Here is a 26,515-nt window from a genome sequence, read left to right on the forward strand (position 1 = left end):
ACCTTTGCTGCACTCCCTCAATAGCAAGAATGTCCCTCAAGTTAGGAGACCAAAACTGTACACAATATTCCAGGTGTGGCCTCACCAAGGCCTCGTAGTAACACCTCCCTGCCCCTGTACTCAAATCCTCTCACTATGAAGGCCAAGATGCCATTTGCTTTAACAGCCTGCTGTACCTGAATGCCAACCTTCAATGACTGATGTGCCATGACACCCAGGTCTCGTTACACCTCCCCTTTTCCTAATCTGTCACTATTCAGATAATAGTCTGTCTGTTTTTACAACCAAAGTGGATAACCTCACATTTATCCACATTATACTGCACCTGCCATGCATTTGCCCACTCACCAAACCTATCCAAGTCACTCTGCAGTCTCATCGCAGCTCACACTGCCACCCAACTTAGTGTCATCCACAAATTTGGAGATACTATATTTAATCCCCTCGTCTAAATCATTAATGTACAATGTAAACAGCTGGGGCCCCAGCTCAGAACCTTGTGGTACCCCACTCGTCACTGCCTGCCATTCTGAAAAGTACCCATTTACTCCTACTCTTTGCTTCCTGTCTGCCAACAAGTTCTCAATCCACATCAACACATTACCCCCCAATCCCATGTGCTTTAACTTTGCACGTTAATCTCTTGTGTGGGACCTTGTCAAAAGCCTTCTGAAAGTCCAAATACACCACATCAACTCGTTCTCCTTGTCCACTCTACTGGAAACATCCTCAAAAAATTCCAGAAGATTTATCATGTCAGTGTTGGCTCTTTGCTAGAGTAATACAAAGCTACTTCACTTATCCGCAAAACCTAGTGTCTTCCTTTACTTTAATGTGGATGGCGTTAAAAAGATGCAGTGGATAATCTTTCAACAGTCAGTCATGATTGGTCAGTTGCAGAATATTCCCGAGAGTCTGTGCATCATTGTTGCTCAGCACCAGCAACAAGTTTCAGGTGTTGTTATACTGAAAAACACTTGCATTGGTGTTACAAATCTGTGGAACTATTAGAACATGGGAGGGGTGCCTCAGAAAAAACAAAGGTTGTGAACCCCTGGGCTAGAGAATTCTCATGCTCTAGGAAAACTTGACCTGGAGGTTTTCTGCAACTTTTAGTATTGGAGTGCACTCTTCCTTTGTGATACAGACTTGTACCAAGCAGAGGAAACATTTTATAAGACAGAATTATTTTACTCTCTCCAAAAGCTCTTCTGGAGAAATAAGAGTAGAGATGTTTTGATAGAAGGGTAGAGACGGTTAACAACTGTTGGTTGGTGGAACAGATGATAAGCATAATAAAATGCAACATCCCCACTGACACCTGGGAGTCCCTGGCCAAAGACCACCCTAAGTAGAAGAAGAGCATAGAATCTCATCGCTAAGCTGGCAGTGGAAGGAGCGTGTGGCAAACCAGACTCCCCACCTGTGACAGACTAATTCCCGTATTGAACTGTAGTTACCCGAGAACTCACTTGGAGTTGAAGCAAGTCTTCCGATTGAGGGACCGCCTATGGTGGTGGAAAGGGAACATTCCGTATCATACTGCATTTGATGGACTATAGCAAATTAAACCTGTTCAATGTAAAATGACCTAGCAATTCCCGCCCTCTACAGCCAAGTGATGGGGGATTTGAATGCATGTACATTACATCTGCGGAAACAAAAAGTGAGTCAGGCAAGATGTTGGTCAACTTTCCTTTTATGGAAATAATTCAGTCAAACCCACTAAGCTTAATCATAAACCATTTCTATAGATTCTGTCTGAATTTTAGTCCCATTTGGTCATGAGATTGGAATGAATTGTATGGATTCATTTTTGGAAGGGGACAGCTGAATTAATCATTTTTCAGCAACTGATTTGATTCCCTTGAATCATGAGTTCATGTTGAAACTTCCAACTTACGTTTTCCAGCCCACTGGAGTCATCTTTTATATCTGGCAAAAGGATGATCATACTCAGCTCACTCTGAATATAGGGGAGCTCAAGTATCCAGGTCGCAACTTTATGAATGTAAGCGATATTAAATTTGGCTTTTTGCCGCATCATTTGCACTGGTTTAGTTTCATTCTGAAAGTAAAAAGACAGACTATTAGCAAAGCTGGAGAGCACCATTTACTCAAGTGTACAAGAAATTATTTCATGAGGAAATGGGAGTATTACACAATAAAGCTTATTTCACCTCATACCACCAAAAATAACTGATCTTCTCACATTCAGCTTCAACATTTATCACTTCTCAATGTCAGTGGTTGTATAGGGTACTCATGACATTAGATAAAATTATTTTGACAATATTCAGACAAAGTAAATTTAACACACTAAATTCCATGTACATTATATAGCCAACTAGATATACATTTATCACATAAATGCACACTTGCAGCGTGCAGTGTAGTGGGGTTATACACGAGACTCCCAAGCAAGCATTCTACTCTAAACTCCTACATGGCAAGCGAGCCCCAGGTGGGCAGAGGAAACGCTTCATGGGCACCCTCAAAGACTTCTTGATTAAGTGCAACATTCCCATCGGCACCTGGGAATCCCTGGCCCAAGACCGCCCTAAATGGAGGAAGAGCATCCGGGAGGACGTGAAGCACCGAGAGCATGCAGAAACCAAGCGCAGACAGCGGCAGGAGCATGCAGCAAACTAGTCTTCCCACCCACCCTTTCCTTCAATGACTGTCTGTCCCACCTGTGAGACTGTAATTCCTGTATTGGACTGTACAGTCACCTGAAAACTCAGAGTGGAAGCAAGTCTTGCTCGATTTTGAGGGACTCGCTATCCCAGGCAGTGCTTGAAGGGAATAGTACAGATGTATTTAAGGAGAGGCTAGACAAGCATAAGAGGGAGAAGGGAATTGAAGGTTATGCTGATTGTTAGATAAAGACTGGAGGAGGCTCAAGTGGAGGATAAATGCCAACATGTACCAGTTGGGCCGAATGGCCTGTTTCTGTGCTGCATATCCTAATGTGATCCTATGAAACAGAGCATAGTAACTGGAGTGAACAGGGCAACCAACAGAGTTGGCGAATGCGATGATGATTCGTGGCGTTATAGGATTCTGGAAAACCTCGAAGAAAAACCTGCACCATTTTTCAGGTTTCCTCTCATTCTGTTGTGAAGAATGCCAACACGACTATTTATTTCTACTTCTGGACCATTCCCCCTCCCTCGCAGTCCTTCCTGTGTGTATGTCACAATCCTTAAATCGCATTCGCCAACTCTGTTGGGTGCCCTGTTCACTCCGGTTACTATGCTCTGTTTCACAGGATCACATTAGGATATCAGTACAGAAGCAGGCCATTCAGCCCAACTGGTATATGTTGGCATTTATCCTCCACGCGAGCCTCCTCCAGTCTTTATCTAACGATCAGCATAATCTTCAATTCCCTTCTCCCACATATGCTTGTCTAGCCTCTCCTTAAATACATCTATACTATTCCCTTCAAGCACTGCCTGGGATAGCGAGTTCCACATTCTCACCACTCCTCAGGTAAAGAAGTTTCTGCTGAATTCCCCATTGGATTTCTTGGTGACTATCATATGGGGAAGAGCAAAACTAGAGACCATCAATAAGTGGAAACATTCTGTATCCACTATCAAAACCTTTTAAAGACCTAACAGGTTACCACTCAGCCGTCTGAGAAAAAAAAAGAGACCTAGCTGGTTTATCCTTTCTGGATTAGGTATACCCTCGCATTTCTGGCATCATCCTTGTAAATCTTTTTTGCACCCTCTCCAGTGCCTCTATTCTTTTCATATTATGGAGAGCAATATTGTACACAGTATTGAAAATGTGTGATCTAACCAAGGTTCGATACATAGAAACATAGAAAATAGATGCAGGAGTAGGCCATTCGAGCCTGCAGTGCCATTCAATAAGATCATGGCTGATCATTCACCTCAGTACCCCTTTCCTGCTTTCTCTCCATACCCCTTGATCCCTTTAGCCGTAAGGGCCATATCTAACTCCCTCTTGAATATATCCAATGAACTGGCATCAACAACTCTGTGGCAGGGAATTCCACAGGTTTACAACTCTGAAGAAGTTTCTCCTCATTTCAGTCCTAAATGGCCTACCCCTTATCCTAAGACTATGTCCCCTGGTTCTGGACTTCCAACATCGGGAACATTCTTCCCACATCTAACCTGTCCAGTCCCGTCAGAATCTTATACGCTTCTATGAGATCCCCTCACATCCTTCTAAACTCCAGTGAATAAAAGCCCAGTTGATCCAGTCTCTCCTCATGACAGTCCAACCATCCCAGGAATTAGTCTGGTGAACCTTCGCTGCACTCCCTCAATAGCAAGAATGTCCTTCCTCAGATTAAAAGAGACCAAAACTGAACACAATATTCAAGGCGAGGGCTCACCAAGGCCCTGTACAACTGCAGTAAGACCTCTCTGCTCCTATACTCAAATCCCCTAGCTATGAAGGCCAACATACCATTTGCCTTCACCGCCTGCTGTACCTGCATGCCAACTTTCAACGACTGATGAACCATGACACCCAGGTCTCATTGCAGCTCCCCTTTTTCTAATCTGCCACCACAGATAATATTCTGCCTTTGTGTTTTTGCCACCAAAGTGGATAACCTCACATTTATCCACATTATACTGCATCTGCCCACTCACCTAACCTGCCCAAGTCACCCTGCAGCCTCTTAGCGTCCTCCTCACAGCTCACACTGCCACCCAGTTTAGTGTCATCTGCAAACTTAGATATTACACTCAATTTCCTCATCTAAATCATTAATGTATTGTAAAGAGCTGGGGTCCTAGCACAGAGCCCTGCAGCACTCAACTGGTGACCGCCTGCCATTCGAAAAGGACCCATTTATCCAGACTCTGCTTCCTGTCTGACAACCAGTTCTCTATCCACATCAGTACATTACCCCCAATACCATGTGGTTTGATTTTGCACACCAATCTCTTGTGCGGGACCTTGTCAAACACCCTTTGAAAGTCCAAATACACCACATCCACTGATTCTCCCTTGTCCACTCTGCTGGTTACATCCTCAAAAAAATCCAGAAGATTCATCATGCATTATTTCCCCTTCATAAATCCATGCTGACTTGGACCAATCCAGTCATTGCTTTCCAAGTGCACTATTTCATCCTTAATGATTGATTCCAACATTTTCCCCACTACTGATGTCAGGCTAAAATTCCCCGTTTTCTCTCGCTCGGTTTTTAAAAAGTGGAGTTACATTAGCTACCCTCCAATCCATAGGAACTGATCCAGTGTCAATAGACTGTTGGAAAATGATCACCAATGCATCCACTATTTCTAGGGCCACTTCCTTAAGTCCTCTGGGATGCAGACTATCAGGCCCCCAGGCATTTATCAGCCTTCAATCCCATCAGTTTCCCTAACACTTTCCCACCTAATAAAGGATATCCTTCAGTTCCTCCTTTTCATTAGGCCCACTATCCCCTAGTACATTCAGAAGGTTGTGTCTTCCTTCATGAAGACAGAACAAAAATATTTGTTCAATTGGTCTGCCATTTTTGTTCCCCATTATAAATTCACCTGAATCCAACTGCAAGGGACCTACGTTTGTCTTCACTAATCTTTTTCTCTTCACATATTTATAGAAGCTTTTAGTCAGTTTTTATGTTCCCTACAAGCTTCCTCTCATACTCTATTTTCCCCCTCTTAATTAAGCCATTAGTCCTTCTCTGTTGAATTCTAAATTTCTCCCAGTCCTCAGGTTTGTTGCTTTCTCTAGCCAATTTGTATGCCTCTTCCTTGGTTTTAACACTATCTTTAATTCCCTTTGTTAGCCATAGTTGAGCCACCTTCCCAGTTTTTTTTTTACTCCAGACAGGGATGTACAATTGCTGAAGTTCATCCATGTGATCTTTAAATGTTTGCCATTGCTTATCCACCATCAACCCTTTAAGTGTCCTTTGCCAGTCTATTCTAGCCAATTCACACCTCATACCATCAATGTTACCTTTCCTCAAGTTCAGGACCCTAATTTCCAAATTAACTGTCACTCTCCAGCTGAATAAAGAATTCTACCAGTTTATAGGTGCAAGTTTAGGCACCAACAATTCTATCCTGCTAGAAGTAGACCTTGTTAACCTGTGTTGCTACTTTTAGCAATTTGTGCATTTGTACACAGATCCCTTTGCTCTACTATTTTAGATTTGTATTTTCCAAGTAAAATGACCTTTTTCTTAAATGCAAGACCTCACATTTATCAGTGTTGAAATTAATTTGACAATTATTTGCTCATTCTGCAAGTTTAATAATGTCTTCCTGCAATTTGTTGCAGTCCCCTCAGTATTGACCATCTCCCCCCCCTCCCACAATTTGGAATAATCCACAAATTGTGTTTGATTCCAAAGTCTAAATTGTTATAAATTGTTATAAATTGTGAACAGTGGCCCCAGCACTGATCCTTGTGGAACAGCATTTCCCACTTTCTGCCACTCTGAATAGCTAACCTTTACCCCAACCCTCTGCTTCATCTTGAATGTAGCTAGTTATCCATTCTGCTACTTGTCCCCTGACTCCGCATTCGCTGAGCTGTTATCTGCTCCTACCATCAGCAGCTTTGTGGACAAAATGTTGAGCCAAGGGATGCAGGGGCAAGTCCAATGGCAGACACCATTAGATGCCTTGCTACTGCAAATTCTGGCCCAATTGATGGTCAGGTTGTAATCTTTTGAAACAAAGATGGGTGGTAAAGCAAGTTGTGAGGAGGTCAAAGAATTTGAAAAGGGAAATAGACAAGCTGAGAGAGTGTGCAAACACTTGGCAGCTGGAGTATAATGTGGGAAATTGTGAGGTTATCAGTACTGCATACACTTTTGGTCTCCATATTGAAGGAGGGATATACTTTCACAGATCCACAACCCCCAGAAATTTCTCCTCATCTTAGTTTTAAATGGGCAGCCCCTTATTCAAAGATTATGCCCTCTAGTTCTAGTCTCTCCCATCAGTGGAAACATCCTCGCTGCATCCACCTGGTCAAGCCCCCTCAATCTTATACATTTCATTGGAATTCAGAAGAATGAGAGGTGATCCTAATGAGTAGAGGCCCAACCTACTCAACCTTTCCTCGCAAGTCAACTCCCTTATCTCTGGAATCAACCTTGTGAACCTTCTCGGAACTGCCTCCAAAGCAAGTATATCCTTTCGTAAATATGGAACCAAAACTGCACGCAGTATTCCAGGTGTGGCCTCACCAATACCCTGTACAACTGGAGTAAGACTTCCCTGCTTTTATACTCCATCCCCTTTGCAATAAAGGCCAAGATTCAATTGGCCTTCCTGATCACTTGCTGTACCTACATACTAACCTTTTGTGTTTCATGCACAAGTACCCCCTGGTCCCACTGTACTACAGCACTTTGCAATCTTTCTCGATATAAAATAATAACTTGCTCTTTGATTTTTTTTTCTGCCAAAGTGCATGATCTCACACTTTCCAACATTATACTCCATCTGCCAAATTTTTGCCTACTCACTTAGCCTGCGTATGTCCTTTTGCAGATTGTGTGACCTCCTCACATTGCTGACGATACAAAGATGGGAGGAAAAGCAAACTTGGCTATGTTACACTCAGTCCCTTCCTCCAAGTAGTTAATAAAAGACTGTAAATAGTTGGGGTCCCAGCACTGATCTGTGGCACCCCAGTAGTTACTGATTGCCAAGCCAAGCCATGAACGAACCATTTATCCAGACTATTGAGTTAGTTAACCAATCCTCTATCCCTGCTAATATATTACCACCAACCTCGTAAACATTTATCTTGTGCAGTAACCTTTTATGTGGCACCTTGTCAAATGCCTTCTGCAAGTCCCAATACACCACCTTCACTGATGCCCCATTATCCACCATTTGTTATATCCTCAAAGGATTCCAGCAAATTCATTCTCACTCTCTCTGGATCAGGATCAGGACACACCCACAAAAATGCCAGGCTGCTTATAGGCAGTCTCCACTTCAGGCCCACTAACCACATCTTCCTCTCGAGGAGTCATTTCAGTGACCGCTAGCACTGCTCAAAAACACTACAATTCAAATCACAAAAGTAATAACTGAGCTATGCCAGCTGCTAGACAGCTACAGGCCTAGCATAGAGACCATAAGCTGACCAAAATCTAAGTTCACTGCCAAATGAGTCTCCTTTGGCAAAGAAACTGCTGAAGGAGTATGAGCAGCTAGGGGCTAAATTAAAAAGGTACCAGAGGTAATAATCTCTGGATTACTACCCAAGCCACAAGCAATTTGCATAGGGTAAATAAAAATCTGAGATGAATGTGTGGCTCAGAGATTGGTGTGGAGGAAATGAGTTGCGACTTATGGGGCACTGGCACCAGTACTGGGATAAGACAGCTGTTCTGTCGGGACGGGCTTCACTTGAACCAAGCTGGGACTAGTGTCCTGGAAAAAAAAAAAAAATCGAATAACTAGGGCTGTAAGCTAAATAGTGGGGGCACAGGGAAATCAGGTGAGTGGAAATTTTTTTTAAAAAGTCAAAACAGAAAGGAGAATGCAATAGTGCAGGGTAGCCAATAGGGATAGTGATAACCAGGACAGGACAAAGCATATAAACATGAATGCATCAGAAAGTGGGGTCAGAGTAGAGCAAAAATACAAAATTAAAAGCTCTTTATATGAATGCACACAGCATTTGTAACAAGATAGAGGAGTTGACGGCACAAATAGAAATAAAAGGATATGATCGGATTGCCATTACAGCGACGTGGTTGCAAGGCAACCAAGGCTGTGAACTGAATATTCAGGGTTATGTGCCATTTTGGCAAGACAGGCAGAAAGGAAGGGTGGGGGTATCTCTGAATATATATATGAGATGAGAGCAGTAGTGAGAAATTATATTGGCTCAGAAAATCAAGATGTAGAATCAGTTTGACTGGAGACAAGAAATAATGAGGGGGAAGTAGTTACTGATTGGAGTAGTCTATAGAACCCCTAACAGTAGTTACACCGTAGGACAGAGTATAAATCAAAAAATAATGGAGGCTTGTAAGAAAGCTACAGCAATAATCATGGGCAATTTTAATCTTCATATTGATTGGAGGAAGAGTTCAGAGAGTGTATTCTGGATAGTTTCTTAGAACAATACATTGTGGAACCAACCAGGGAGCAGACTATTTTAGATCTGGTAATGTGTAAGGAGACTGAATTAAATCAATTAATTATCTCACAGTAAAGGATCCTCTTGGGAAGAGTGATCATAGTATGGTAGAATTTCAAATTCAGTTTGGCAGATGAGGAAGCTCGGTCTCAAACTAGTGTCCAGAACTTAAATAAAAGGCAATTACAAAGGTATAAAGGCAGTGTTGGCTAAAGTGGACTGGGAAAATAGATTAAAAGGCAAGACTGTAGATAAGCAGTGGCAGACATTTGATATATTTCATAACTCTCAGCAAACATATATTCCAATGAGAAAGAAAGACTCTAAGAGAAGGACTTTGTTGCAAAGGGGTTAGAGTATAAAAGTAGGGAAGTCCTGCTCCAACTGTACAGGGCACTGGCAAGACCACACCTGGGAGTACTGTGTACAGTTTTGGTCTCCTTATTTAAAAAAAAAGATATACTTGCATTGGACGCAGCTCAGAGTGTTCACGAGGTCGATTCTACATATGACAACCCCTTCATCGCCAGGAAAGGTTGAGCAGGTTGAAGAATGAGGTGTGATCTTATTGAAACATACAATTCTGAGGGGGCTTGACAGGGTAGATGCAGAAAGGAGGTTTCCAATCGTGGGAAACTAGGGGGTATAGTTTCAGAATAAAAAAAGTCACCCATTTAAAACAGAAGAGGAAAGGAATTTCCTCGAGTAGAGAATTCTAAAGATTCACGACCCACGAGGGTTGTGAATCTTTGGAATTCTCTACTCCAGAGAGCGGTGGAGGCTGGGTCTTTGAATATATTCATTCAAGGTGGAAATACACAGGTTTTTGAATGGAGTGTAAAGGGTTATGGGGAGCAGGCAGGGAACTTAGCCAGGATCAAATCAGTTATGATCTTTTGAATGTCAGATTAGGCTCGAGGCGCCAAATAGGTCTATTCCTGCTCATATTTCTTATCTAGGATGAACCATCCGTGGCTAAGTAAAGAATGGTATCGAATTGAAAATAAAAGCATACAATGTTGGGAAGAATAGTGGAAGGCCAGAGGATTGGGAATTTTTATAGAAACCAGTAAAGAATGAGTAAAAAAAAAAAAAATGATGAATAAACTAGCAAGAAATATAAAAACAGGTAGAGAACTTCTAGCAGAGACTTTGAGCAGATATTTTGTATCAGTCTTCATGGTAAAAGACACAATAATTGATAATCAAGGGGCTATTGGGGAGGAGGGAACTTAAAATCACCTTCACTAGAGCAAAAGCAGTAGGCAAACTAATGGGATGAGAAGGTGGACAAGTTTCTTGGACCTGATGGCCTGCATTCTAGAGTCTTAAAAAGAAGTGGCTGCAGAGATAATGGATGCATTGGTTGTAATCTACCAAAATTCTAGATTCTGAAGAGGTCCCAGTGGATTGGAAAGCTACAAATGTAATGCCACTATTTAAGGAGGGAGACAGAAAGCAGGAAACTATAGACCAGTTAGCCAAACATCTGTCATTGGGAAAATGCTGGAGTCCATCATTAAGGAAGTAGTAGCAGGACATTTAAAAAATAAGTCAAGCAGTCAGCATGGTTTTATGAAATGGAAATAAAGTTTGACAAATTTGTTAGAGTTCTTTGAGGATGTAACAAACAGGGTGGATAAAGGGGAACCAGTAGATGTAATGTATTTGGATTTCCAGAAGGCATTTGATAAGGTGTGACATGAGGTTACTGCATAAGATAAGCGCTCACTGGGTTGGAGGGGTTAATATATTAGCATGGATAGAGGATTGGCTAACTAACAAAGCCAGGATAAATGGGTAATTTTAAGGTTGACAAACTGTAATTAGTGGGGTGCCACAGGGAGCACTGCTGGAGCCTCAACTATTTACAATCTATATTAATGACTTAGATGAAAGGACCAAATAATGTAGCCAAATTTGCTGATGATACAAAGATAGATAGGAAAGCAAGTTGTGAGGAAAAGGCAAAAGAACCTGCAAAGGGATATAATTTGGCAGATGGAATAATAATGTGGGAAAATGTAAGGTTGTCCACTTTGGTAGGAAAAATTAAAATGCATATTATTTTTTAAATGGCAAGATTACATAATGCTACAGTACAGAGTGATCTGGGGTCCTGGTACATGAAACAAAGTTAGTATGCAAGTAATTAGGAAGGCAAATGGAATGTTGGCCTTTATTGCATGGGGGAATGGAGAATAAAAGTAGGAAGTCCTGCTACAACTGTACAGGGCGTTGGTGAGACCACACCTGAAGTACTGCATACAGTTTTGGTCTTATTTAAAAAAGGAGGGATATACTTGGATTGGAGGCAGTTCAGAGAAGGTTCACGAGGTTGATTCCGGAGATAAAGGAAGGTTGAGCCTATACTCATTTGGAGCTTAGAAGAATGAGAGGTGATCTTATTGAAATGCACAAGATTCTGAGGTGGCTTGACAGGGTAGATACTGAGGATGTTTCCCCTCGTGGGGGAAGAGTTTCAGAATAAGGGGTCGTCCATTTAAAACAGAGCAGAGGAGTAATTTCTCCGAGGGTCATGAATCTTCGGAATTATCTACTCCAGAGCTGTGGAGGCTGGGTTTTGAATATATTTTTTAAAAAAGGTGGAGTTAAGCAGATTTTTGAACAATAAAGAAAGCCAAGGGTTATGGGGAGCGGGCAGTGAAGTGGAGTGGAGGCCATGATCAGATCAGCCATGATTTTAATTGAATGTCAGAATAGCCTATTTCTGCTCCTATTTATGTTCTTAAACTCAACTCTGTCAGCAAGATGTTCAAGCAATTTCCAATGCTCCCATTGGAAATCATCCTTATGGAAGATTGTATAGAATGTAACCCAAGTATTCCTTAAATGAAGGAGAGGTAGCAATCCCTACAAAGGCAGCCTTTTCCATGGGCTGGGATAATTCCCTTTGTGGGCCACCTTCTCTCAGAGCCCAAAGCCTGGGTCCTCCTTTGCTGCAGGACAGACCTCAACAGAAGTGTTTAAACTTATGGGCTCAGTGCCCTGAAGAAACACCAGCCTCAGACATGGCTTAAGCCACATCAGATACTAAATGGTTCCCTGGACCTCTTCAGCAGCACTGGATTTTCTTGCCCCTTCCCAGAGGCAAACTGCCTAAACAACAACATGCATTTATATAGTGCCTTTAATATTAGTAAAAGATTGTAAGGCTGGAGGTTAGAGATAGTGAGGGCCGAGGCCAAAACCGCAGCCATGGTGGGATTTGAAAACAAGGATGAGAATTTTAAAATGGGGTGTTGCTGGAATGGGAGCCAACATAGGTCAGTGAGCACAGTGGCAATGGTTGAACGGAACTTGGTGCGAGTTAGGACTTGGGCAGCCGAGTTTTGAATGAGCTCAAGTTTTTTGAGGTCACTATTCAATTCTGGAGCCCATCATAAATATGTAACAAAATTGCAATGAGGAAAATTAGACAGGTTCGCAGCAGTACAACACCGGCGGATTGGAGAACAGTTAGAGTGCACTGCCGGTGGCTAATCTGATGATTCTGAAAATCTAGCCCTAGATCGGACATGCGCGCATCAAAATGTAAAAAAAAGACAGACACTTCCTCTTGACACTATTTTAAAACAGGTACTGAGGTCAACCACTAAGTCAGTATGAAATTAAGTTACTGTGCTAGATTTATGAAACCAGCAGAATTAATAAAAGCTGTGAAAAGCTCGGCGTCAAATTTTGTCTGACAATGCTCTTGTGACTCGCCTTGGGATGTTTCAGTGCATTAAAAAAGATGCTATATAAACACGAGTTGGTGTGGTGATAAACTCTCGAGATCTTTGTGGCATTTAAAATGCTTCATTTTGATCAAAATGTCATTTGACACTTCTCATCCAGAGTGCCGAATTGGAATTTCTACCCCATCATTTTAACAGTCAGAAAAACATGTGCTGATGATCAAAGTTGAAATTTGTAACCCTTTCGCACTAAAGCAAGCAGGCACTTTATACCAGTTATGGCAACCATCATTGAGACCCATTCAGTGTTCCATTTATCTACCCAGCTGATGAGGACAAATACCTAATTTATGCCATGAAGGACTGGAATTTATTTTGGGTATGCAGCAGAAGCACAGTATGCTGCTAGACTTTCAATTAGAGTCCTTGTTGCTCAAACAGTAACCAGGTTATCACTAACAGTTTTTCTCCCACATTACCTGGTTTATTCTGAATTGTCCATCTCGTGTATGTTCTTCTTTAAATTTCTTGTCCCAGTTTCCTTTAAAATAAATGGCATTCACAAGGACAAGCTTTGTGAGGCCGTCAACAGTTCCTTCAGCCAATAAGTTCTTGATCTTGCCTGGAGGAAAAAAAAACAGAACCACACAATGACAGGTCAAGGATCAATTTAAAAAAAAAGGAAACATAACCAATGAATGGCAATGACCACAAAGTTGTTAACCAAAATGTATTGATGTCACATGACAGCACTGTGTGGAGCTTCAGGATTATTTGGCACATTATTTACAGCTTAATGTCCTATAACTGTGGCTGGAACTACATTTTAAAATGGGTCCAATTGACATTAGAAAGCACAATTCTTCCTCACTCCCGAACTACCTTCACAAGGGCTGCAGTGGTTCAAGGCAGCAGCTCAGCATCATTTTTGAGGGCAATAAATTGTGGCTTTGCCAGTGACATCCACATCCCAGGAACGAATGAAAAAAAAACACTTACAGCACGAGCAATTCTGCTAGTAACATTTGGGAAGCTTCAGTCACTCTGAAGGCATGTACATATAGAAGAGTTTCTCTGTTATTGAAAGAATTATTCAGCAGCACTTGCCTTCAGTCTGTGCTTCTGTCCAGGAGTTGATCTGTTGTCGGGCTTCTTCTGGTGCATTGACAAACTCAACAGTAGCTAGCTCTGCCTGATAGTATTTCAGAGTAGACTCAAGGAAATGCTGAAGGATTACAGGCAAGTGATCAAGATAATAAATCTACTTTGCACAATTTGAATATTCATTTCACAACTGGAATGAAGTGACAATACAGTATTGCTTTTTTTTTTTCCCCCCTGAGGGGTGGGGTGGGAGACAGGGAAAGATGGGAAAATACATTTCTCCCTGTAGATTTACAACACATGCGACGTTATTTAAGTTTCGGCAAGTCTAGACTTGCAGCACTCTATAAGCTAAAGACATTGTGGGAGAATCAGGTGGGTAGTTGGGCTTGAGATTAGGATCTGTCAGCTGCTTGAAAAAAAAAGCTAGACATCAGAATCTAAGTAATGGATTAGTTGCATATCTTAGAGTGGTGGAGCTCAGTGGAAGGGTCAGGACCCAGAAGCAGGAGCGAGAGGCAGAGGTCAGGAGCAGCGGCTGGGACAAACAAGGAACGTCTTATGAATTCCAGAGAGAGGGGTTCTGTGGGAAGGAGGAATGAAGATAGTAGGAGTATGTTTGTATTTGCATATACATACTAGGCTAATGCAGCAGAGCATGGTCTCCAGTCATCTTGGTCCAGTGGCAAGGGAATCCAAGTCGTTTGGAGACCAGGCTCAAAGTGGAGAAGCATCCGGGAAGGCGCTGAACAGAGTCTCTTCGCGAGGAGCAAGCGCAAACAGCAGGAGTGCACGACAACCCAAGCACCCCACCCATCCGTCCCTTCAACCACCATCTGCCCCATCTGTGACAGACTGTAGGTCCTCTGCATTGGACTCAGTCACCTGAAAACTCAACTTAGGTGAGGAAGCAAGTCATCCTCGACTCTGAGGGACTGCCCAATAGAAGAGACATGATGCACTGGTGTGGCACTACCCTAGTTAAAATCTTACTGAAAGAAAGTTGTAGGTCTTCTCCCCATAGAGGCGATTGGCTAGCTTCAACAGATAGTTTGTGTTAGGCTTGTTGATCGCAGCTTGCAATGTCTGAAATTCAGAATGGAGGTCTGGTACGTCATCAAAAGCAAGCACCTGAGAGAGATAAAGTTAAAAGTCATCAATAGAAATGAATCCAATTTTAGAGTTAGAATACCAATTCTCAACTGGGGAAAAGCATACCAGCTATTTTATGGGGAATTGTATAAAGATGTTCACCAAATTGGTATTGGTTGCTTTTCTGTCCAACATGCAACAATTTAAGAGTTGTTTTTCCCTTTGATTTACTACAATAGTGTCACTTTTGTGCTAGGAGGCTGGAGCAGAGCTCCTGTACATCGCCAGGTTTCTTCAAATCAAGGCAGTCTGAAAAATAAAATTTGATCGACCAATGCACGTACTGCTAGAGTTGGAGTGCAAGTTCAAGGGCAGAGTTGCCCCAAACTGGAGGGCACAATAAGCTGATTGGAGACATGGTGATTATACCTCGCATCCTCCAACAGGCCATGCCTGCAATATGCACTTACATTGGTGGCACTGTAGGAACACAAACTCTCAGGGCAAGAGTCAGCACATTTGCCCATTTAGTGCCAAGATGCTGTTTATCAGCCATATTTGATAAATGGAAATTAGTGCCTGATTATTGCCCATTTATCGCCAGTGCAACTTTCATACAGGAATGCGCTGAATTGCCCGGCCTATTTAAAAAAAAATGTAAATAAGTCATCACTTGTGCATGAATACGGTTTAATAGAAACTAGCACCCAAATATCACCAAGCACTACTTTCAGCATTTCGCCCAAAGGATCACTTGCCCAAAAAGATGCTCAAGAAAAGCTGCACTCACCTGACCGTAACCCGGCAGTGTGGACGTCATTTAATAAAAGGCTGCTTGAAGTGGATGGGAGCATTGAAGTAATTCCCGAGTGATTTTAAGAGCATTTTAGAATATTCATCTAATCACATTGTGGTCAATTTCAAGTTTATATTGTAATTGTTGAGAATTTAAGAATATCTGAAGACAGATTAGGGCATTTATCGTGATGGGGCCTGTAATTTCTCAACTAGTATTGATGACTACTCCCATGCTGCAGAAGAGAAGGGAGAAGGTTCATTGAAGGGCACTCTCAGAGGTGGTAGACTGCCGAGGAGGCGGAGATCTTGCATCAAACACATTTACAGGAATAAGCGATCATACCTGGACTTGGTCAGATAACACGTGCGTAGGAAGGCTGTGCTTCCAAAAGGTGGTCATTAGAAATGCCAGCTAATTAAGGGAGATCTGCAGCCTACCAGCACCATCAGGACCACACTGCCCGTGGAGGTTAAGGTTACGGTGGCATTTTCTATGCATCTGGCTCCTTTCAGGCCTCATCTGGCGACATTTGCGGTATCTCAGCATGCCATACATTGGTGCATTCGACAGGTGACTGAAGTCCTTTACACACACAGGATAGAGTTTATAAACGTCCCCGTGACCAGGAAGGCATAGAGTGAGGGGGCTTTGGTGTTCGAGAACAAACTTCAGGGTGCAGGGAGCAATAGACTGTATGCACATTGCCCTTCCTGCGAGCACCTTTACAGGATGCAGAGGTGTTTTGGAACAGAAAGGGAAACATTCCTTATGAATGAACTGGTTTTCTTGCACAATGAATGTCTCCCTCCCATTAATCACAAGTTGTGTTATCTGATCTCCCTGTCTGCACATATCTCTGCTGCCGCCAAGCTTTTCTTTATAATTAAATAAATGAGGCAGTAATGTGTTTAGCAGCTGGTTTCTCTACACGATCAAAGATCACTCCACAGGCTTTTCTCTGGCTGTACCTGTGGATCCTTCCAATTTGCCCAAGGCATTTAAAAAAAAAAAATCTGCCTTGTGTCTTACATTTAGCTTACTTAACATTTTCCCATAATTCTCTTAAAAGGCTAGTCACCCATTAATTTCTTACCCAAATATGAGGGGAAGGGGCACTGTGTCCCTGGGCTGTGCTCGGAGACCTGTGTGTGACCGGAGCTAATGTCCCACGGCAGACAGTGAGCCAGAGCAGCTCTTCCCCCACTCCAGGCTGGGTCACTGTGACTGACAGCAGCTGGAGACCCCTCAGTGCTTAGTCATGCCACATCCACCAACCTAACCAAAAAGGAGATGGTGCCCAAGTTAAAGAGTTGCTCACAGCACACAAGCAGCGATATAATTTAATAATTCTCCTTCTAAACTAAGTGGTACAAATGCTGAATGTTTGCAGTCTGGGTTTCCAGTCATTCCTTTGGCCCCAATTTTCGATCAAAGTGTTTAAAAAATAATGTCGATTCAGTTTAAGGCATCCCTCCAAGATTACAAATGCACATTTGCATGGAATGGTTCCTGGGACACCTCCCCTCCCAGGGTTAGAATCTGGAGGGTGCAGGTTCTGACCTCAATGCATACCTTAACAGGGATGCTAACAAAGATTACCCATCTTAATTATAATCCAGCAGATTTACATTCTAATTAATGTCAGTGCATCATTACAATTATAAAATGTAGTAACTTAATAGCTACTCTTGCAGATGCCATCAGACTGTTGCAGTGCTTGCAGACTGGATTGCCGCTCGTGTCGTGGACTGCTGAAGTTACCACTTCGGCAATGTACGCCCATATTCACTGGCATATTGGGGGGGGGGGGGGCAGTGGGGTTCCCACATCCAGGTTAATTGGCCCCACCGAGTCTCCACCTCGTGAAGCCTTTGGCTTCATTAGAAAAGGCTTGCACCCTCCTTCTCCTTGCAACATCCGCAACGCTCTCTCCCGGCCCCTCCCAGATGACCCCTGAATCACAGGAAAAGCGCTTTGCCTTAAAAAACCCACACATGTGCAGAACAGCCGTTGCTTTGGATGCCGGCCTTGCACGAATGAATACACTGCTATCGCTATAACCCAAATTAAAAAGGCGAAACAAGTGGTTTTTAAAAAAAAAAATGGATGATATTCCAGCAATCCTGAAAAAATGCTGGATACATAGAAAATAGTTGCAGGAGTAGGCCATTCAGCCCTTCTAGCCTGCACCGCCATTCAATGAGTTCATGGCTGAACATGCAACTTCAGTACCCCATCCCTGCTTTCTTGCCATACCCCTTGATCCCCCTAGTAGTAAGGACTACATCCAACTCCTTTTTGAATATATTTAGTGAATTGGCCTCAACAACTTTCTGTGGTAGAGAATTACACAGGTTCACCACTCTGGGTGAAGAAGTTGCTCCTCCTCAGTCCTAAATGGCTTACCCTTTATCCTTAGACTGTGACCCCTGGTTCTGGACTTCCCCAACATTGGGAACATTCTTCCTGCATCTAACCTGTCTAAACCCGTCAGAATTTTAAACGTTTCTATGAGGTCCCTGCTCATTCTGAACTCCAGTGAATACAAGCCCAGTTGATCCAGTCTTTGATATGTCAGTCCCGCCATCCCGGGAATCAGTCTGGTGAATCTTCGCTGCACTCCCTCAATAGCAAGAATGTCCTTCCTCAAGTTAGGAGACCAAAACTGTACACAATACTCCAGGTGTGGCCTCACCAAGGCCCTGTACAACTGTAGCAACACCTCCCTGCCCCTGTACTCAAATCCCCTCGCTATGAAGGCCAACATGCCATTTGCTTTCTTAACCACCTGCTGTACCTGCATGCCAACCTTCAATGACTGATGGACCATGACACCCAGGTCTCGTTGCACCTCCCCTTTTCCTAATCTGTCACCATTCAGATAATAGTCTGTCTCTCTGTTTTTAACCACCAAAGTGGATAACCTTACATTTATCCACATTATACTTCATCTGCCATGCATTTGCCCACTCACCTAACCAAGTCACTCTGCAGCCTCATAGCATCCTCCTCGCAGCTCACACTGCCACCCAACTTAGTGTCACCCGCAAATTTGGAGATACTATATTTAATCCCCTCGTCTAAATTAATGTACAGTGTAAACAGCTGGGGCCCCAGCACAGAACCTTGCGGTACCCCACTAGTCACTGCCTGCCATTCTGAAAAGTACCCATTTATTCCTACTCTTTGCTTCCTGTCTGACAACCAGTTCTCAATCCATGTCAGCACACTACCCCCAATCCCATGCGCTTTAACTTTGCACATTAATATCGTGTGGCACCTTGTCGAAAGCCTTCTGAAAGTTCAAATATACCACATCAACTGGTTCTCCCTTGTCCAATCTACTGGAAACATCCTCAAAAAATTCCAGAAGATTTGTCAAGCATGATTTCCCTTTCACAAATCCATGCTGACTTGGACCTATCATGTCACCTCTTTCTAAATGCGCTGCTATGACATCCTCAATAATTGATTCCATCATTTTACCCACTACCGATGTCAGGCTGACCAGTCTATAATTCCCTGTTTTCGCTCTTTTAAAAAAAAAAAAGTGGGGTTACATTGGCTACCCTCCACTCCATAGGAACTGATCCAGAGTCAATGGAATGTTGGAAAATGACTGTCAATGCATCCGCTATTTCCAAGGCCACCTCCTTAAGTACTCTGGGATGCAGTCCATCAGGCCCTGAGGATTTATCGGCCTTCAATCCCATCAATTTCCCCAACACAATTTCCCGACGAATAAGGATTTCCCTCAGTTCCTCCGCCTTACTAGACCCTCTGACCCCTTTTATATCCGGAAAGTTGTTTGTGTCCTCCTTAGTGAATACCGAACCAAAGTGCTTGTTCAATTGGTCTGCCATTTCTTTGTTCCCAGTTATGACTTCCCCGGATTCTGACTGCAGGGGACCTACGTTTGTCTTTACTAACTTTTTCTCTTTACATATCTATAGAAACTTTTGTTCCCTGCAAGCTTCTTCTCGTACTCCATTTTCCCTGCCCTAATCAAACCCTTTGTCCTCCTCTGCTGAGTTCCAAATTTCTCCCAGTTCCCAGGTTCGCTGCTATTTCTGGCCAATTTGTATGCCACTTCCTTGGCTTTAATACTATCCCCGATTTCCTTTGATAGCCACGGTTAAGCCACCTTCCCTTTTTTATTTTTACACCAGACAGGAACGTACATTTGTTGTAGTTCATCCATGCGGTCTCAATGTCTGCCATTGCCCATCAACAGTCAACCCCTTAAGTATCATTCGCCAATCTATCCTAGCCAATTCACGCCTCATACCTTCAAAGTTAGCCTTCTTTAAGTTCTGGACCATGGTCTCTGAATTAACTGTTTCATTCTCCATCCTAATGTAGAATTCCACCATATTATGGTCACTCTTCCCCAAGGGGCCTCGCACAACGAGATTGCTAATTAATCCTCTTTCATTACACAACACCCAGTCTAAGATGGCCTCCCCCTATTTGGTTCCTCGACATATTCGTCTAGAAAACCATCCCTTATGCACTCCAGGAAATATCACCCAAAGCGATAATAATGGGAAGTCTAGCCAACAGGCTCATTCCTGACTCTGCTCTCTCTAAAGCTCAGGCTCCCCCTGCAAACAGTCCCAGTTTATAGATATTTTCAATATTTCAGTTCAAAAAAGTAATGCCTTCTGTTGGTACTGCTGTAAAGCATAAATTTCTTCTTGAAATGCTCAGTCCCACCATAGAAAAAATATCAAATCGGTACCACACCCAACTCTGCTTAAAAACAGCTTGCATTTATATAGCGCCTTTAACGTAGTAAAACATCAAGGTGCTTCACAGGAGCGCAAAGCAGACAAAAATTGACACCGGAGACAAAGGAGGAGACAAAACACTTGGTCAAAAGAGGTAGGCTTTAAACATAGAAAATAGGTGCCGGAGTAAGCCATTCGGCCTTCATGCCTGCACAGCTATTCAATATCATTCAACCTCAATACCCCACCCCAGCTTTCTCTCCATACCCCCTGATCCCTTTAGCCATAAGGGCCACATCCAACTCCCTTTTGAATATGTCCAATGAACTGGACTCAACAACTTTCTGTGGCAGAGAATTCCACAGGTTCACAACTCTGGGTGAAAAAGTTTCTCCTCATCTTGGTCCTATATGGTTTACCCCTTATCCTTAGACTGTGTTCCCTGGTTCTGGACTTCCCAAACATTGGGAACATTCTTCCTGCATCTAACCTGTCCAGTCCCATCAGAATTTTATAAGTTTCTGGGAGATCCTCTCATTCTTCTAAATTCCAGTAAGTATAAGTCTAGCCGATCCAGTCTTTCTTGGGTCAGTCCTGCCATCCCAGGAATCAGTCTGGTGAAAATTCACTGCACTCCCTCAATAGCAAGCATGTCCTTCCTCAGACTAGGAGACCAAAACTGAACACAATATTCCAGGTGAGGCCTCACCAAGGCCCTGTACAACTGCAGCAAGACCTCCCTGCTCCTATATTTCGCTCGCTATGAAGGCCAACATGCCATTTGCTTTCTTTACTGCCTGCTGTACTTGTTTGCCTACCTTCAATGACTGATATACCATGACACTCAAGTCTCGTTGCACCTCCCCTTTTACTAAGCGGTCACCATTCAGATAATAATCTGCCTTCCTGTTTTTGCCACCAAAGTGGATAACCTCATTTATCCACATTATACTGCATCTGCCATGCATTTGCCCACTCACCTAACCTGTCGAAGTCCCCCTGCAGCCTCTTAGCATCCTCCTCGTAGCTCACACTGCCACCTAGCTTAGTGTCATCTGCAAACTTGGGAGATATTACATTCGACTCCATCTAAAATCATTTTAATGTATATTGTAAATAGCTGGGGACCTAGCATAGAACCCTGCAGCACCCCACTAGTCACTGCCTACCATTCTGAAAAGGACCAGTTTATTCCCACTCTGGTTGGCAGACAGGAAGCACTTCTCTATCCACATCAATACATTACCTACACCCACCCCCCACCCCCCCCCACCCCCCGCCCAATACCACGTGCCTTAATTTTGTATAGTAATTTCTTGTGTGGGACCTTGTATTTGGACTTTCAAAAGGCTTTTGACAGTCCAAATACACCACATCTACTGGTTCTCCCTTAACCACTCTACTAGTTATATCCTCAAAAACTCTAGATTGGTCAAGCATGATTTCCCCTTCATAAATCCACACGGACTTAGAAACATAGACATAGAAAATAGGTGCAGGAGTAGGCCATTCGGCCCTTTGAGCCTGCACCACCATTCAATGAGTTCATGACTGAACATGTAACTTCAGTACCCCTTGGACCGATCCAGTCACTGCTTTCCAAATGCACCGCTATTACATCTTTAATAATTGACTCTAGCATTTTCCCCACCACCGATGTCAGGCTAACCGGTCTATAATTCCCTGTTTTTGCTTTTTTTTTAAATTAAAAAAGTAGGGTTACATTAGCTACCCTTCAGTCCATAGGAACTGATCCAGAGTCCATGGAATGTTGGAAAATGATCAATGCATCTAGGGCCATTTCCTTAAGTACTCTGGGATGCAGACTATCAGGCCCTGGGGATTTATCAGCTTTTAGTCCCTTCAATTTCCCAAACACCATTTTCTGACTAAGGATTTCCCTCAGTCCCCTAATATTTGAGGTTATTCGTGTCTTCCTTAGTGACGACAGAACCAAAGTATTTGCTCAATTGGTCTCCCATTTCCTTGTTCCCCATTATGAATTCCCTTGATTCTGACTGCAAGGGACCTACATTAGTCTTCACTAATCTTATTCTCTTCACATATCTATAGAAGCTTTTGCAGTCAGCTTTTATGTTCCCTGCAAGCTTACTCACACTATTTTCCCCCCTCCTTCATCCTCCTCTGCTGAATTCTAAATTTCTCCCAGTCCTCAGGTTTGCTGCTTTTTCTGGCAAATTTATATGCCTCTTCCTTGGATTTAACACTATCCCTAATTCCCCTTGTTAGCCACAGTTGAGCTACCTTCCCTTTGTTATTTTTATGCCACACATGGATGTACAATTGTTGTAGTTCATCCACGGGATCTTTAAATGTCTGCCATTGCCTATCCACCGTCAACCCTTTAAGTATCATTCGCCAATCTATCCTAGCCAATTCATGCCTCATACCGTCAAAAGTTTCCTTTCTTTAAGTTCAGGACCCAAGTCTCTGAATTAACTTTGTCACTCCATCTCAAGAATTCCACCATATTATGGTCACTCTTCCCCAAAAGGCCTCGCACGATCAGATTGTTAACTAATCCTCTAGTGTTACACAAGAGCCAGTCTAGGAAGGCCTGCTCTCTAGTTGGTTCCTCGACATACTGGTCTAGAAAACCATCCCTTATTACACTCCAAGAACAACTCCTCCACAGTATTGCTACCAGTTTGGTTAACCCAATCAATATGTAGATTAAAGTCACCCATGATAACTGCTGTACCCTTATTGCACACATCCCTAATTTCCCATTTGATGCCGTCCCCAAACTCCCTACTACTGTTTGGTGGTCTGGACACAACTTCCACTAATGTTTTCTGCCCTACCCATATAAATTCTACATCATCTATGCTAATGTCCTTCCTTACTATTGCATTAATCTCCTCTTTAAACCAGTAATGCTACCCCACCTTTTCCTTCCTGAATATTGAATTCCAAGCCTTGGTTACCCTGGAGCCATGTCTCCGTAATCCCAATTACATCATATCCGTAAACAGCTGTCTGCGCAGTTAACTCGAATGCTCCTCGCATCGAGACTCAGCCTTGTTTTTTTTTTAAAACTGTCCTTTTAGAATTATGTTGTAATGTGGCCCTTTATTTCTCTGCTCTCCACTCTTGTTTTTCTCCTTCCTACTTTTTGCTTCTGCCCCCTGTTTACCTCCCTGCATCGATTCCCATCCCCCTGCCATTTTAGTTTAAACCCTAACCAATAGCACTAGCAAACACTCTGCCGAGAGCATCTGTTCTGGTCCTACCATAACAAAGTAATAAAAGGGCAAGAGCGGTGGCGTGGTGAAAGGTTTGGAGGAAATTCCAACCTTTAGGCCTGGACGGCTAAAGGTATGGATGTCAATGGTCAGATGAAGTCAGGGATTCACAGGAGACCAGACTTGGTGGAATGCAGGTGGGTTGTGGGGGCTGGAGGAGGATACTGGAGATCGAGGAGGCGAGGAGGGGAATTTTACATTTCAAATGTCGGTGGATCGAGAGCCAATGTAGTTCAGCAAGACTTGGAGACTTAGAATACAGGTAGCAGAATTTTGGATGATCTCAAGTTTATGGAGGGTGGAAGATCAGAGGACGGCCAGGAGAGCATTGGAATAGTTTGAGTCTGGAGTTAACAAAAGCATGAATGAGGTTTCAGGAGCAAATGTGCAGAGATGGGCAATATTGTAGAAGTAGACTCTTTGTGATGGAGATTATGGGGTCAGAAGCCAATGTCGATCAGTGAGCACAGGAGTACTCCATCAGCGACAATTGGGAGAGTGCTTTAATACAGGCAGAGTTTTTGATGATCAAGTTTATGGAGTGTGAAAGTGGGAGGGTGGCCAGGAGAGCATTGAATAATGGAGCCTGGAGATAACATGAGTGTTTCAGTAGCAGGTGGGCGTAGGCTCTTTAAGATTATTATGGGGTCAGAAGCTCAACAGGGTTAAATAGGACAAGGAGGTTATGAAATAATCTCATTTAGCTGGAGACAGTAGCCAGGGAGGGCAATGGAATCATTGGCTAGGGAACTTTTCCCAGAGTTCTACAGCTCTAGAGCGTATCCTTTTTTTGCCCCTACATCGATGTCCTATTGAGCCCCCCCAGTCATTTTGAGGGACTAGATAAATAGCCCTCCTTTAAAAATGGTCACCTCAATATTTATTGTATTGGTAAGTGCTCTGCACCTTTCTGGAAAAGTTTATTTCGACCCAATTGGATTTTGTATTTAAAAGAAAAAGACATTTACATAAATCACTTTGGAAAGCAAGATCAAGAACTCTGTACAATTTCATAAAATCATGCTTTTTATGTAAAAATGTTGCGCATTATACCACTTGTGATGGAATTTATTTTTGTGGGGGAATGTGAGAGCTAGATCATTCAATGGGATCGCGAACAGAGTAAGTTGAGGGGGAAAGGCACGATAGTTCTGGGAGCGCCACATGGTGTCGTGGCACCCACACAGTACTAAATAATCAGCTGACAAGGAGGAAAAAGATTTCCTCGGTAGTATTCGAAGCAAAATCATAACCACATTCTTTATAAACTGGATTACGGTATGGTTACATCTCACACTTGCAGAGTATCTTCCTCCACTGCTGGTAATGGAAAGGTCTTCATTTCCATAAGGCTGTTTGGTTATAGTTTCTGCATCTTTTCAGACCCATTGACATTTAATCCAAGGCTTTAAACAATTGTGCATCCCCAACCCAGAGGCGAGGCCTGCAGCTTTTCCCTTCAGGTGAAGTTGTTTACACTGTCATTGCAGCTGGGAAAATTCCTTCGATCTGCTCATGCTTCACTGGCATTACTTCAACAAGAAATGTGCTGGAAACTAAATGGGGTTTACCCCACATTTCCAGCGAAGTAACCGTCAACAAACAGGAGCAGATCACAGGAATTCCCCGGTCGGTGAGTTCTAATATGATTAAACTTAGTATTAAAAAAAACTCAAAATTAGATACAAAAAAAAAAGAGAATTAAAACAGCGAAAATGGTAAAACGGCTTAATTATTCCAAGTTATCAGCTATATCTACACAAACATTAATATGCAAATACATTGGTTCAGAAAGGGGACATGAATGGGAAATTAATCTCCAGTGGGCTCAGCAAGGTTTTGGAACCTCTTAGGATTAGAGTGTAATTCCTTTGTTTTTAGGAGTAGTGACAATCAGCTGGGAATGTCATCTCAAAGTAAATATTGTTGCAGATCAATCACAAACATTTCAAATTGCAAAAGGTTGTTTCAGAACCAAGTTATATTCATTAAAATCAGTATCCTCTTTGGTGCTTAATAATAATCTAATTAAATTCACCAAGCATGCAAGACTGTGCACCATGGAATGGCCATATTTCTGCACATGATATATTAAACAGTAATTACACTAAATGAGAGAATTGCAGAGCAGATGAAACATACAGGATTTGACAAGTTTTGGAATTGGAGTTTGCCTGCTGTAAGGAATTGTTCAATGTCAACATTTGTAATAATCCCAGACCAAATATGGGCTTGATGTTTCATACTGAGTGTTTAGCACAGTTTATTGTTGTAATATTTCAGACTATTATCCTACCCCACTTCTTTGGGATGCCTGTTCCCATTTTATATGAATGCAAATGGAAGATTTTACATGACAGTTTTGTAATGCCAAGAAGAATGCAGTTGTACAAAAAAAATATGAATTCCAGTCTGCATGCTTGGAGTCCTATGTTGCATGCAAACAAAGTGGGTAAAATCTAAACTTATTTGATCAGAGTAAGCGACTTGAAAATATACCATACTGGTGGCCGAGATATTTACTAGCATCTTATTGGTAGGGAGACCATATAAATATCACATTCTGCAGCAACACCAAGAAAAAAAAACTAGTTAAAAAAACTTCAAGATGTATGATATTATCAGTGCTCAGTTTTGGTGTAGTCCAGATGAGTTTTACCTAATCCAGGACTATTTGAATACACAAGCCCACATAACTGTAGT

The 26,515-nt window shown here is 42.6% G+C and overlaps 1 protein-coding gene across 4 annotated transcripts in view; it reads right to left on the reverse strand.

Annotated features, from left to right (window-relative positions):
- Window positions 1-26,515, reverse strand: part of LOC139264252 (leukocyte elastase inhibitor-like) — a 49,311-nt gene that overhangs the window by 10,535 nt on the left and 12,261 nt on the right. For all 4 annotated transcript variants that reach the window (XM_070880412.1, XM_070880414.1, XM_070880416.1 and 1 more), the window contains exons 3-6: window positions 14,919-15,056; window positions 13,929-14,046; window positions 13,301-13,443; window positions 1,904-2,068 (exon numbers count right to left, since the gene is read on the reverse strand). In XM_070880412.1, the coding sequence (XP_070736513.1) occupies window positions 1,904-2,068; window positions 13,301-13,443; window positions 13,929-14,046; window positions 14,919-15,056 (564 nt within the window). The remainder of the gene's footprint in view (window positions 1-1,903; window positions 2,069-13,300; window positions 13,444-13,928; window positions 14,047-14,918; window positions 15,057-26,515) is intronic.

This window comes from Pristiophorus japonicus, chromosome 5 (assembly GCF_044704955.1).
Source record: "Pristiophorus japonicus isolate sPriJap1 chromosome 5, sPriJap1.hap1, whole genome shotgun sequence".
Taxonomy (NCBI): Eukaryota; Metazoa; Chordata; class Chondrichthyes; family Pristiophoridae; genus Pristiophorus; species Pristiophorus japonicus.